At 41.8% G+C, this 15,857-nt stretch overlaps 1 protein-coding gene across 18 annotated transcripts in view; it reads right to left on the minus strand.

Moving 5' to 3' along the window:
- dtna (dystrobrevin, alpha) overlaps positions 1–15,857 on the minus strand; it is a 119,784-nt gene that overhangs the window by 57,913 nt on the left and 46,014 nt on the right. For all 18 annotated transcript variants that reach the window (XM_007887979.2, XM_007887981.2, XM_007887982.2 and 15 more), the window contains exon 6: positions 14,246–14,400. In XM_007887979.2, coding sequence (XP_007886170.1) covers positions 14,246–14,400 — 155 coding nt within the window. The remainder of the gene's footprint in view (positions 1–14,245; positions 14,401–15,857) is intronic.

Here is a 15,857-nt window from a genome sequence, read left to right on the forward strand (position 1 = left end):
ACTTTCCAACTTTTGGTAAATCATTCAACAATCGCATTACGAGCTATCAACGCCCACATAATTTCACCCACAAATTATAGTCAATTCACTATAAAATTTTTTCCAAATTTGATCTCTCAATCCACGACTGTTTGTGGGACACTGCTGTGTACAATTGGCTGCCACGTTTCACCCATAAAATATATACAGACAATTCACTTTACAGTATATTCACTGAAGCACTATGAAATATCTTGAAGACGTGATAAGGCGCTGCATCAAACGCAAGGCTTATTATTATCATCAATTTACCATTGTTCCCAAAATATATCCAAATATATACCATATCTTTCCCACTGTCTCTGGAATTCTATCCTGGAGTCCTCTAACTCACCCCCTCCCTCTCAAACTCCACCTCATGTCTTATGCCTTTGACTGCACTTTTGGTTATCTTCTTCCCCCTCTCCACTACTTCAGCTATCATCCCCTTTCCTCCAGCTCGGATACCGAGCCAAATGTGTAAAGCCACTTGCAATGTCCTCCTGATGTGAAAAGCATTATATAAATGTAAATTGTATTGTATCACTGCCAAAAACAAGAAAGTATGCTGGGCCCAAAATGAGCACTTCAGAAATAATTGGTCGGACTGATGTTCCGGAGACATAAGCTTAAAAACTACTCCATAAAACTGATTATAGAAATTCAGAACCAATATTGTTGGAGCCTTGTCTGGAGAAAAGGAGAGCAGCTTGTGATAATAATAATAATCTTTGTATTTAATATAGCGTCTTATCGTGTTGTTAAGATGTCTCAAAGCTGAATATACTGTAAAGTGGATTGTCTATGTATTTTATGGGTGAAAGGCGGCAGCCAATTACACACAGCAGCATCATACAAACAATCGTGGATTGAGTGACAATTTGGTTTTGGGGCGATTATTTCCCCCAGAAAGCAATCCGCCAATCGACTAACAATTGGGTTTCTACTTACTGCTAGGTAAACAAAGGCAAAGTGAAGTGATTGTCAATGAGACATCACATTTTGTCTCAAAGTCTCTTGCTATAATATACAGGGTTATGAGGTTTCTCGTGCTCCTCTTTCCTTCAGGTTTTCATTTGAACAGGGCGTCAGAAGCTAATCAAATAAGTTTCTATTTAAAAGTGGAAACAATAGTTTTCATAAAACACAAAGATTTCCTTTAACCTGGATCGTCAAAACCTGAAATATTACACTCTGTGGAGCNAAAAAATGTTGCCTTGCTGCCAATAGTAGTGAAATTTCCAGTGTGTATGTACTAGGAATAATAATAATCCTTGCATATGATATAGTGCCTTATCACGTCTTCGAGACATCTCAAAGCACTTCACAGAATATTCTGTAAAGTGAATTAACTGTATATTTTGTGGGCGAAATGCGGCAGCCAATTGCGCACAATGCATATTTGTTTTGGGAAGAATGGTAGTTATTAAAGGCATACACAAGATACTTTTATTTATCCCCCCATTTCTGTGAAAGTTTTGTTTACTTCTCACTAGATGGAGGCATGTGACAGCAGTTCAAATGGTAGCTAGCATTATACAAGTGTTAAGCAGAGAGAGTAAATAAATTTAGTTTCTCATAACTGAGGGAATTTTGCCAATTGAGATTCACCATCGCATAATGAAAGTGTACGTAGATTTAGGTATTGATGTGAGTACTGTAAAATGCTGGGTAAATTTGTGTGAAAAGTGAACTTCAAGATAATTATCGCAGCGTAATTTGAGTGTGAATCTCAGTATTAGTCATCATAACAGAGAGCTGATTATTGGTAACCTTAGTTACTTTAAAGTTTGTGCTCAGTGCGTTCATAAACCACAAACTCAAAGAGCTATATTAAGACCTTGAAGAAGTTATAAGCCTGTATAAGGAAAACCTGTCCAAACACTGACATGGCATAAGTGCTTCTACACCATGACAATGCCAAACCTCACATGAGCTTCAGAACCTCAGAGACTGGGGCCAGGCTTGGCACGCACATGACCCAAATCCAGACGACCGAGAATAATACTCATACCAGTCACAAAAGTAGTCTCTCTGCTGAATTTCCCTCCCACTAAGAGTTAATCTTCAATTTGTGGATTCCTCACTACCATTCATCACCCACATCGATGATGATTCCCTCACCTTCTTCCCAAAATGAAATGTTGCTATGTTCAACTGAATCCTTTAAGCTTTCAGAATGTGTACATTTTCTGTCACAGGGGACCAAACTCTTCTGCAAATGTGTGATGCAATTGTAGGAAGCAGGCATTTTCAGCACAGAATGAGGCCATTGATCTATTGTACCAATGCCACATAATATAAAGCGTAATTTGTGCATTAATAGACCATTTCTGGGTTATAAGGCTTGTAACCATGATGAGATTTAAATTTTTGATTAGAAAAGTGCTTTCACCATTCCTCAAAAGGATTAACAAGCCATCTGACTCGAATGACATTACAAACACACCGCTGACTCTTAATGGTATAAAGAGTTTTATTTTTAATTGTTTCTAAACAATGCGCAGATTACAAGATCCTTTCTTTGTGAAAATGTTAAAGGATGCGTTGAATGGTGCAGTACTAACTCGAGGAAACCAGTGCTAAACTTGGCAGGTCAGCATGTTTCTCCTCAAACATTGCTCAATGGTACGCTGGTTAGGATTTGTTCCAGTTGGAAAAGGGAGATAAAATAAACACTGAGATTGAAAATCACTCCTCTTAAGAGTGTTAAGTGTTACTGGTACCTTTCTGCCAGTAAAAGCCGCTTGTAATGTATACTCTATTTTCAGCAGGGAATTCCTGTACTTTACACCAACTCATGAGATTTAGCCGCTGGTGATTAAACTCAGGCTGATTAAGAGTCACATGCAAGGGTCAAACCCCTCCACCTACAAGCAATTTATGTCATGAGGTACTTGTACCATCTCACAGGAGCTACACTTTCAGGAGGAGCAGCATTTTAACTCCAGTGTTTGGTTTAAAACCTTACTAGGGTCAATACTCCCTCTCCTTGGGCTCCTGCTGGGAGACACACTCAACCAGGCCCTCTCCTCAGGTTTCATCCCACTCCCCCTCAAAACCACTGTAATCATTCCCCGCCACACNAAAAAAATCCTTGATCCTTCTAATTTTGCAAACTAATGGCCCATTTCAAAACTTGCCCTTCATTTCTGAAGTCCTGGACTTCGTTGCAAATCAACTTTGCTCACACCTCTCCCTGCACTCCCTCCTCGAGTCCGTCCAGTCCGGTTTCTGCTCTGCCCACAACACAGAGACAGCACTCATCAAATGTCCTCTCTCTATGTGACCAGGGCTCCTTCTGCGAAGCTGTCCTCCTGAACCTCTTCACTGCCTTCGACAGTCGATCATAGGATCTTCCTCCACCGCTTCTCCACCCTCAGGGACCTCAGTGGGACTGCATTCGCCTAGTTTGAGTCGTACTTGACCCACTGCAATCACTAAGGCTCTGCAAATGTTTTTTTTAAACCTCCCATGCCCTGTTACCTGTGGGGTATACCCCAAGGCTCCATCCTTGGCCCACTTCTTTTTCTCATTTGCATGCTGCCTCTTGGTGATGTCATCCACAGACATGGGGTCAACATATAAGGACAACACCTAAATCTACTTCTCCTCCTCCAGCTGTCAAGACATCAGGGCATATATGTGCACCAACTTTCTGCAATGAATGATGATAAGACGGAAGCCATCCTTCTTGGCTCCATTCAACACCTCCTCACTTGCGGCTCTGACCTCCTGAATCCCCCCTACTTGTCCCTCAGACTCACTAAACCTGTGTGTAACATAGGCATCATAGGATTCAATCCCCAGCTGTCTCTGCATACCTACATATGGTCTCTGAACAGGACCGCATTCTTCGCTTACCACAACATTGCCCGCCTCCAATTATACCTCACACTCAGTGCAACTGAAACCCTTATCACTTTGTCACTTTCCTCCTCTATTATTCCAATGCCCTCCTCACCAGTCTTCCTAGCTCCACCATTCATAAAATCCAATTAATACAAAACTCATACTCATGAACAAATCACTTCAAGTCCTGGCACCTCCCTACCTCTCCGAACTGCTTACGCCCGTTCCTCTACCTGTCCCCTTCGCTCAGCTGGCTCCAGCCTCCTGCACATCCCTTGTCCTCTCCAACACCAGCAGCTGTGCTTTCAGCCACTATGCCCCAAACTATGGAGCTGTCTTCCTCAATCCCTCCGCCTTGCCTTCTCATTGCATTCAGATTACACCTGAAGATCTTCCTTTTTTTTTCTGCGTGGCTCCAATCCTTCCTCCTCTCTCTGGCTCAGCATCAAGCTCTGCCACTGTTAAGGGCTCTGAGATGTTACGTCGCATGAAGGAACTCTTTATAAACACAAATTATTGTGCGCAATTGGCTGCCGCGTTTCGCCCACAAATATACAGTCAATTCACTTTACAGTATATTCAATAAAGCGCTTTGAGATGTCTAGAAGACATGATAAGGCGCTATATCAAATGTAAGCATTATTATTATTTAACTTTTTGTTATTGCAGTTGCTGCCTGCCTAATCATCAATTGAACCATTTTGTTACTCAAATTACTTCAATTCTCATTACAGTAACACTGTAAACAATTCCACACTGTTTATGCTTTTTGCTCTTAGAACCATAGTATGTTTACAGCATAGAAGGAGGCTGTTTGACTCATTGTACATATGCTAGTGCAAGTAACCTCAATGGAGAGATCTATGGTAAAAAGGTTTTTAAGTAGGCATTCAATTCAATGTCAATGTCTGTCAATAATGTATCACCTTTGTGCAACTCTCAAAAGCAGTTATTTTGTAGTAAACCAAATTGTGTTTCATTAGCATTGACATTGTCAAGTGTATTGACTGTTTTTTGTAGGTAAATGCAGCAGCCATTTGTCCCAGCAAGGTCTTACAAACAATGATCTGACAACCTAAGGACAGCCATAAATAATACATTTACAAGAGGGTTAATGGACAGCAGAGGTGGGTAAAGATCAGATGTTAGTAATGTGTTCCCTTATTCTCTTTGCCCCCCCCACCCCGCACACACACAAGAGAGGGAACAAATTATTCATTACATTATCGTTGGAGAGAAAGGACCTATTTTTTCTGTGCAGTAAAACATATTTAACGAACAAGTGATTTATTTTGTTTGAATCTTGAAGGAGCTGCATATTTTGCACAGATCTTTGTTTCATTAAATGTAAAGTTGGTTTACTTTATTCCACAAGTCATGCATTTATTTCAGTTGGGACTAGATTCAAAATCCAGTTCCCAGAAATTGAAGGAAGTTGATCCAGGCACTGCATCACCCTGGCGTGTATTGCTTTTACACAATTTGCCAGCAAAATCTTGATCAGAAGGAATTTTACTTTATTTTTTCAACTGAAGCAAAATTCAGAGATTCAGGCAGGAGAATTAAATAGATGATACTGTATAGCAGTGGAATAAAATACCTAAGGCTCATTCACCAAACTAAGACAGTAGAATATGATCAAGAAGGGGCTGGGCTGCAATGATTTTCCACATTGCAGGTGCTGGATCTGGTGGAGCGTGAGCTGGAGCCTGGAACTACTTCCACAGGGAATTATTAATCTCATCTGGGTCATGTAAGGGAAATGCCAGGTTGCTGCAGTTGCTTATTTCATGGAGTGAAGAATCAGGGAACAAGCGACCTTGGCCTGCTCTTTTACACACTCAAGAGAATAATTATAAAGCGTTAGGAATTTTCCACACTGAAGACAGCCATTTAATCCATTTGACCCATCATATCTATGCACTGATTTTTTCTAAATCACCCTTTTTTTAAACTGGCAGAGGGATGGGTGTGGATTTCCCACTTAGCCAGGGAGAGGAGCACTATGCATAGAGATATAATAGAAGAAGAAATTTATGGGGGCAAAAAAAGCAATAATAATAATAATAATCCTTGTATTTGATATAGCGCTTTTTCATGTCTTCTAGACGTCTCAAAGCGCTTTACAGAATAGACTATAAAGTGAATTGACTGTATATTTGTGAGCGAAATGCAGCAGCCAATTGCAGTGTCCCACAAACAGTCGTTGAATTTTTGGAAAGATTATTATCAGGCGTGTGGAGTAAGGAAACTTGCCCAAGGTTTCGCCCTGCAGGGAATCAAACCCAGATCTCTCGCTTGTGAAGCGTGTGCACTAAACACTGAGCTACAGGACTCCTAAAGTTACGGGTTACTGACAGCGAGGTACCAGTAACAACAACAACAAAATTACATTTGTATAGCACCTTTCACGTCGGGAGGACATCCCAAGGTGCTGGACAGTGTACAGCGTTTCAGACCCGAGCTGGGGTCAGGGAGGGAGAATGGAGGGGAGGGGGGTGGCCAATGGCATGGTCAAAGAGGAGGGTTTTGAGGCGGGACTTGAAGGAGGCTAAGGAGGGGGCGAGGCAGAGTGATTGGGGGATGGAATTCCAGAGGTTGGAGGCAGAGTGGCTGTAGGCTCTCCTGCCAATGGTGGGGCAGGTGGCGGAGGACATGGAGAGGCCGGAGCTGGCTGAGCAGAGGGAACGGGCGGGTTGGTAAGGTTAGGAGGTCCCAGAGGTATGGTGGTGCTAGGCCCTGGAGGGCTTCGTAGGTGAGGACCAGGATCTTGAACTGGATCCTCTGATAGATAGGGAGCCAATGGAGTCGGGCGAGAATGAGGGAGATGGGGTCATGGAGTTTGGTGCGGGAGAGGACACAGGCTGCAGAGTTCCGGATTATCTGCAGCCTGTGGAGGGAGGAGTTGGGAAGGCCGACAAGCAGGGCATTTGCATAGTTGAGCCTGGAGGTGATGAAGGCATGAACAAGAGTTTCAGCGGCCTGAGGGGTGAGGTAGTGGTGGAGTCGGGCAATGTTACGGAGGTGAGGGAAGGCAAAGCGGGTCATGGCTTGGATGTGGGGAAGGAAAGACAGTTGAGGGTCGAACAAGACACGTAGGTTCGTGACTGGCTTGGTGAATTGAAGTGTGCAACCATGGAGGTTGATGTTGCCAGAGCTTGAGGTGCTGAGGCGCTGGCGTGAGCCAATCAGGAGGGCCTCAGTCTTGTTCACATTCAACTGTTGGAAATTTGCCCTCATCCAGGACTTGATGCCAAAAAGGCAGTCTGTCAGGACAGCAGTGGTCCTGGAGTTGAGGGTGGAGGCAGAAAGATAGAGTTGGGTGTCATCCGCATACATGTGGAAGTTGACCCCGTGTCTGCGGATGATGTCACCAAGGGGGAGCATGTAGATATTAAAGAGGAGAGGGCCAAGGACAGAGCCCTGGGGGACGCCAGATGTGACAGTGCGGGGACTGGAGGAGAAACCATTGGAGACAACGAAGTGGAGATGGTGAGAGAGATAGGAATTGAACCAGGCAAGGGCAGATCCATGAAGATTGAGTAAAGCGGAGAGGCGCTGTATGAGGATGGAGTGGTCGACAGTGTCGAAGGTGACAGAGAGGTCGAGGAGGACAAGGAGGCAGAGGGAGTCCTGATCACAGATGTTCAGAATGTCATTAGTGACTTTGACCAGGGCTGTTTCTTTGCTATGGGCAGCGCAGAAGCAGGATTGGAGGGTTTCAAAGAGGGAATGGTGAGAGAGAAATAGAGTGGAGCTGGAATGCAACGACTCATTCAAGGACCTTGGAGAGGAATGGGAGATTAGAGATGGGGTGGTAGCTGGAGAGGCAGGATGGATCCTGGGAAGGTTTTTTCAGAATGAGGGTGATGACGGCTGTTTTAGGGCGGTGGGAACAGAACTGGTGAACAATGAGAGGTTGATGACTTTGGACAGGAGAGGGACCAGAAGGTGGAGCTGGGAGATGAGGAGAGAGGTGGGGGATGGGATCGAGGGAGCAGGTGGTGGGTTTGAGTTTGCGACTGAGACTTTCAAGAGGAATGATTTTCAACCTCAGTGTTTGTTTTATCTCTCTTGACCAATTGGGACAAATCCTAACCAGCGTACCATTCAACAGTGTTTGAGGAGAAGTAGGCTGACCTGCAAGTTTGGCATTGGTTTCCTTGAGTTAGTACAGTACTGTTCAACACATCCTTTAACACTTCACAAGTTAAAGAAAGACTTTTGCAATTTATAGATAGTTTGAAGACAAATTTTAAAAAAACTTTTAAAACAACTATTTTTACCATTAGGAGGAGTCAGTGTTGAGTTTGTAATGTCATTTCAGTCTGATCGCATGTTAATCCCTTTGAAGTATTTGATCAAGAGACACGGTAGAAGTACTTGTTAAAAAAAAGGCTTGCAGTCAAATTCAAGATTTTTAAAAAAATGAAATCACCCATTTAAAAAAATAGAATTTGAGATAAATGAAAGCTAAAGCTTTTTTGACTACTCCATCCTCATCCACCGCCTCTCCTCTCACCTCAACCTTCATGGTTCTGCCCATGAATGGTTCAGATCGTACCTCTCATACCGCCTCCACTTCATTTCTACAAACGGTTTCTCTTCTAGCCCCCGCACCGTCTCGTGCGGTGTTCCTCTTCAACATCTATACGCTGCCTCTTGGTGACATCATCCAGAGACATGGGGTCAACTTCCACTTGTATGTGGATGACACGCAACTGTACCTCTCTGCCTCCACCCTTGACTTCAGGACCACTGCTGTGCTGACAGAATGTCTGTCGCACACCAATCCTGGATGAGAGCTAAGTTTCTTCAGTTGAACATCAACAAGACCGAGGCCCTCCTGATTGGCTCCCATTAGGGCCTCCACACCTCAGGCGCTGATAGCATCACCATCAATGGTTGCACACTCCACCTTGCTAAGCCAGTCCAGAAACTTGCATTTTGTTTGACCCTCAGCTATTCTTTCTACCCCACATCCGTGCCATGACCCACTCTTGCCTTCCCCCATCTCCGCAATATCACTCGCCTCCACCACTGTCTCATAATGCAGGCTGTCAAAACTCTCATACACAAATTCATAACATCAAGCTCTGACTATGCAAACTCCTTGCTGGTCAGCCTCCCCAACTCCTCCCTCCATAGGCTGCAGATCATCCAGGTACAGGATATAGTTAAGATCCTGGTCCTCAACTTCAAAGCCCTCCTTGGTCTTGCTTTCCCCTACCTCTGCAATCTCTTAACTTCCTGCCATCCTGCTCGCTCCCTCCGCTCAGCGGCCTCCGGCCGCTTCATATCCCCTGCCTCGCCGCCCCACCATTGGTGGACGGGCCTTCAGCTTTCTGCCCCCATACTCGTAACTCCATCCCACAGTCCGTAAGCCTCGCCTCCCCCCGTGCCTCCTTCAAGACCCATCTCAAGACCCTCCATTTCGACCGTGCTTTCAATCACCCTGCTTCACCCTCTGCCCTTCACTCCCCCAAACCCAACCCCCTGCTCAGGTCCAAAACACTGACTGTTCCACGCCCTGGGATGTCCTCCAACGTGAATGGTGTCATACAAATGTAATTTTGTTGTTGTTAAAGAATAGAAAAATCTGGATGACATCCAATTAATAAAGTGCAAGATCTTTGAGAATGATTACATTCTATGGAGAAACAAAAGTAAAATAAACTTTCAAATCCAGTCACATAGAATTAGATAGAATGTTACATTGGAGAAACAGACCAGTAATAATTATTATTACTGGCTAAACTATGCACTAGTTTGGCTACATAATAATAATTATTATATTAATAATTGTTATATTAATAATTAAATATTATTTTTATTATTTAGCCAAACTAGTGCATGTGTTTTTAATACCCCTTATGAGCCTCCACCCCTCCTTATCCACGCTCTCATGCAACTCTATTCCCTTCTCTGTCATGTACTCAAGAGTTCATGAAACCAGCAGGAAGAAAAATGACTAAAAATAAACTATACTGTTAAATGGGGTGGAAGAAGAATCACAGATTATGCATATGTAGCAGCTTCTGGACTAGGGAATATTGTGTCCAAAGGGTATTTGAGTGGAAACATGTCAGAATTATTCATTACAGACTCGCAGACATACTGCCAGCGAAGATGAGAAAACAGCAGCAGAACCACTACCACTCATTTCTTTAAGATTGCTTTAAAAGTTTGTAAAAGTTAAATTGTAATTTGTAAAATAAAATGGAAAATGCCTTATAATTTCAGCTGCAGACCCAGTTATTCAAAGGTTTATGATAGAGGTTTTGACAAAGATGGCCTTTTGCCCCAGTTGATCTCTTTCCAGAATACCCATCTTACCTTCCGCCCATCACAGCAGCAAACTGTATCTTAAACAAATCCAGTGTCCTAGGTTCCATCACCCTTCCTGGTATCCCTATCCAGCCGTTAATATCTCCGAGTAAAGAAATATTTTCTGGTGTCTGTCCTGAAAATGCACTTCAACGTCCTGAATCTGTTCCTTCTTATTCTGCTGTCTTTAAATATCTGAAAGTATTGTTCTGAGTTTCCTTTTTCAATCTTATTTAGAATCTTACAGTCCTCTATAATATTCACTTTGAGGTGTTCCTTTTTAAAGCTGAAGAGCCTTAGCTTATCTATTTACTCCTCATAGTTTATCACTCTAATACTAGGAATCATCCTCACTGCTCTCCTCCGCACTGCCTCGAATGTCTGGTCAATGCCCCTTTATGTGCAGTGATCAGAACTGTACACAGTATTCCAGCCTGACCACTGTACAGTCTCAGCAGGACTTATAGAGATGTGAACTCAATTGATTTAGCAACATTTCCATTTGTATTTTGTTTACCATTGTTTATTGATTTGACAACGATAATAATAATAACCCTTTCATTTGATATAGCACCTCATAATATTGAAACTTCTCAAAGCACTTCACACAGTTTTGCTGTGTAGTGACTGATTTTTGGACTCAAGGTAAAAATAATCCTTCTTTTAATGTAGTACCTTATCACATCGCTGAGACGTCTCAAAACGGTTGACAGGATATAGTGTAAAGTGGATTGACTGTGTATTTTGTGAGTGAAAAGACGGTGTCAGATATTTAAAAGAAAAAAGATGGCAATATCAACAAAGAATCATGTTGTCCCAGAGACAACCAGACAAACCTCCAAGATGCTTGAGGCCAACCCCCCCAATAGATGAGGGAATGATTAATGTCATGAAAGATGTGAAGCAATTTCCCGATGACAATCTACTAAGATTTTAAATCCAGCAGAATATAAGAAACAGGGAAAAAACAGAGAACAAATCAGCAAAAGATCTGGAAAAGTTAGAGGTAAGAGAATGCATATGTTTCTGGTAAACTGACAGCAGCAAGAAGACACGGAGAAAAGACAAAGTAATCAAGAAATCAATAAAGCTGAGATCTTAAAGGATCAAAGCTGATTCAACAATGTGTGTAGGAGGAACAGAAGGGAGCTTAAAAGAAACAAACAGAAAATAGGCAAAGTCCAAGGGGGCTGTCATGCACAGCAACAGAGGGAAGAGGAAGGGAATGTGTATGCAGGTCAGCACAACATTGCAGCTCACTAGGAAGAGACCATAAAACCCTCGAGACCAATTGAGGAACTGCAAAATGTAAAGTCTCGGATATGTAAATATTTGTAATGATGATCACTTAAAAGTGATTTTTGTTTATTCTCCATGCTTTCTTGTGTCGGCAAGACATTGGATGAGAAAATTTGGCTTAATTACCTTATACAGGAAATCTACCATAATCAAAAGAGATTTTACAAGTCTATGAACGGGATTCTTTTCAATATTCTGTAAATACTGTATATTTTTTTGAAAAGGGGATACAGCTAAACATTGGATCATTAATATGTTTTTGGAAGCAGATGATATATTTTATGTAATGAGATTGGGCATTTGACAAAGGGGTGTATGCCAACAGTAGGGGTCCTTCCTTCCCCACGCAAATGGACCCATATCTCTAAAAGGGAAGCCACAGAGGACCTGCATGGTGCTGCATTTTGCAAATAAAATTGGAATTGTCTAAAGACCTTCTGACTGCTTTTTGGGCATAACAGGAAAAGGACTGTGTCTTTTGGCCAGGATAGTAGGGGAAACTGTCTTCTCTTTTAGAACAGTACCATGCTATCTTTAAACGTACACCTGAGCAGGCAGCTTGGTTTCACGATTCATTTCAAAGGATGGCATCTCCAACATCGCAGTGCTCCTCCAGCACAGTATTGGAGTGTCAGCCTAGCTGTGGTGAGCAATGAATGAACTAACACCTCTAAGTCTCTTTTAGCTTTTCCCCTGGGAAAGTTCATTTAGTACATTTTTAAGACAAGGCCATTTGATATAATCAGAGGTCACTACTTTAATGTTGCTTCTCAATTTTTCTGCTTATTTTTCTCCTGTAGTTTTTTCCCCTTCGCTTTATTCAGGGACCTTGCCCAAGTGTCAATTTTTCACATTCATGCTTTGGCACTGACTGTTGGCAAGCTATTTAACCTCATGAGCATTACAATTAAGCTCAATCCTATTCTCAGTTAATACCTACACACATACACAGATACTAAGAGCAAGAACCCTGGCTGGTTTTCCTCTCCGTATCTGAGGGATATTGAGGCGAACTGTACTGTCACAACTGCTGCTCTGGCTGAGATCAAGTCACTCAGCATACTCTAGATCTCAATCTGGGATTGTCTGAAAACTTTTTGACTGTGTCTTTATCTTTATCATCCACATCTAAACAGGCAGCCAGAACCTTGTATTATCATTTTTTAAAAAACATTATGACCTTGGGCTGTGTGTTCTAAAAGAAACACTTAATGGGCACTCTGTTCCCCAGTTAGAGATTCAGTTTGTTACTGAAAGAAGCAGGTCTCCCAGACAAAGGTGACCTTTTTACCTGCTGCAAATTTGAAATTACTTAGCAAACTATTCATCACCAACCACTTGTGTGGAGTAGTGAATCCATCTCCTTGCAAAGATGCATTATATTTAAGGAGCCCTGTCCTGCACAGAACACAAGAGCACTAAGTGGTTGTATACTCTGGGACAAGTGAGCCAAATTTCAATCATACTGTACCAACTTCAAATGTCCTCCTTCCACCACTGGAAGCCCAAAGATAGGAAGGGCACAATTGAAACTGACATGCACGACATCCTTTTGTGGTATTGCAATAGTAACAGAAACAGCAACTGGTTCTGCTAAATGTACTTGCTATAAACAAGCACACACACTTTGCTGAAATCCCCAGACATTTAACTGATTCATGCGTTTGCTACAAAGCAGCTGGATTTATTTTTTGGGGTGCTCAATGATTGGTAGTGATACTATCAAATGCAAGATTATTATTAAAATTATCCCACAAATTGTCAAAGTAATAATGATCTAAGACTAGGTTTCCTGCATCACCGGCTCTTTGGTTAGTTGTAAAATATGCTCCATCCATTATTGTTTGGGGATCTCAACACTCCTCCCTCCATCCCAACCGAAATACCAGAAACTCCAACACCTTTGTTTATCTTGCCAGATTAATCTTCCTGACCCACAGCACCAACAGCAAGCCAGCATCATTAATGATTCACTATTGCACTTGTCTATTTATACCGGTCTACTTTAAGGAACAAAGCTTTAAAACAATCAATTATTACAAATGAATCTTATGTCCTACAAAAACAAGGCTTAAAAATGAATTTACAGTTGGATACAACCTCTGGTGAGGAATTTTATTCCATTGCAAAGTTGTCTGATGAGCATAAGCAATTCATAACCTTGTTATTTTTGTTGTCAGGCTCACTTGTGATGTATAAAATAATTGAACACACACTACATGGCATTTGTTTTTCCTTTATCCGACTGAGAATTAAAGGCGGCATTTCGCAGTCTTTTACAAATTGCTTCTGAGTAGCTAGATCAAAGTGATTTCTGTGAATGCATAGAACCAATTGCCATTTCATTTGCTGTACTGGAATGGGAGCAAACATGTTCACAATTTAAACAACATTTAAAAAGGAAACAAATGTATTCAATAACTCACAAAGTGCCTTCTCTATAGCCAGCAGAACCTTATTCAGATATATAGAAGTTACAGAAAGCATCAGAAATTATGAGTTGATCTGATTACAATTGCTTCTACTGGGCAGTTGAACAGTGGTTATTGATCCCCTTGTGAAGGTCTATTAGTATTCTTATGGGGTATGCGATTGCCTTGCTTTCCCTCCCTTCCCTCATTCTCAATGGCGAAGTCTGTGAAGCCGGGATGTTGCATCTAATCTGGTCGTGGATCGCTGCTTAGCTACCAATGTCGACTATCTGGTTACCTGCTTATTAGTAAACAAAAAGGTTTGAATAGTTGCTCACCTGTTGAGAAAAGCATGACCTGGGTGCTTGTTCTGTGTACCCAAAGGAAGGACCTTCAAACACTGCAGTCGGTAACTTTAAGACCTCCCGTAAAAACTGGTCGAACTTCACAAATATCATTATTCCATTGGAGTCGGAGATTTGGGAGAAAATATCTGAAGTACAATAGGGGAGAAGAAATATAAAGCATTATTCTTCCAAACAATACAATTACAATAATCCTTGTATTTGATATAGTGCCAAGACGTCTCAAAGCACTTCACAGAATATACTGTAAAGTGAATTGACTGTATATATCGTTTTGTGGGCCAAACGCGGCAGCCAATTGTGCACAGCAGTGTCCCACAAACAGTCGTGGATTGAAAGTTTGATTCTGTTACGTTGCTCTCTACCCTTCGGTATGCACTTCAGATTTTTTTTTACTCCCCTTTTGGGATGTGGGCATTGCTGGAATTCTGCCAGCATTTAATGGCCACCCTTAGTTTCCCTAAGATAGTGGTGATGGACCTTCTCTACAGACCTCTGCAGTCCTTGTAGAGATGACGTTACCATCATGCTGTGATCCCAAACTGTACGCTTGCTACAGTTATCAACAGTTGTATTTTAGGAACAAACAGAAATACTTTATCTCCAATTATATTTTATGCCAGCTATATTTCAAGTTTCCCTCCCCCCCTCTCTCTCTTAGTTGAAGAATACTATTTTTTTTGACAAGCTATTGAACCGCATTTCAAAGAAGGATGCTGCATGACAACAGGAGCACCCTGCAGGGACAAAATTAAAGAATAATGAACACTAGGGAATGAGTTCAAGGAGATAATCTAATCAAGGAGTTCGGATGACATCATCAACTTCAAGGGTGAAGTCTGAGTGCTTTATTGCCATCTGAACCTTTAGATTAGATTATTTCCTTGCGACCGACCGCACTTTCTATTCCTTTTATTCTTTTACTTTTGGACTTTGTGAGGCGTTGTTATTTGTTTTCAGTCAATTTCAAAACACTAATGGCAAAGGGGCATTTCCATTTGATGTCCAATGGTGTAAAGACTGAATGTAGGATGAGCAGAACCAAACTACATGCCAGCAAAGACCCCTGTACCACTTAAAACTCCTTCCAAACCACCTATTTTAAATCATAAATATGGAGGTCTCCTGATGGTTAGTGGCAAACCCAGTACTCAATGTAGCACACAGTCTTGCATTGCAGGAAATGCATGTTCTATTCCTAGTCTATGCTGAGTAAGGTAATCTCAGCCACAGCAGTAATTGCATTTAAAAGGCACAAAGCTAGTATTTCAGGCTAGCACAGAGACAAATTATTTAATCCATGACAAACCCATTCTGCAGATTAAAAGGGGCATGATATTAATCCCAGGCTTTTATAGCAATGTGAGATTACTGAATGAATATATTTATATCCTGAGCTGAGTGATAGATGCATTTTGTTAACAGATGTATTTAGTAGAAAAGTACTCCCTTAATCCTAAACATCCATTACTTTTGGATGACACTGCTGCAAATCGCTCTGCTCTGGATGTAAAGCAGACTACATTCATTCTAATGAGCTCTATGCTTCCATACTGGGACAAATATGATATCTGCAATATTAAGA

Source organism: Callorhinchus milii, unplaced genomic scaffold, assembly GCF_018977255.1.
Source record: "Callorhinchus milii isolate IMCB2004 unplaced genomic scaffold, IMCB_Cmil_1.0 Scaffold2, whole genome shotgun sequence".
Classification (NCBI taxonomy): Eukaryota; Metazoa; Chordata; class Chondrichthyes; order Chimaeriformes; family Callorhinchidae; genus Callorhinchus; species Callorhinchus milii.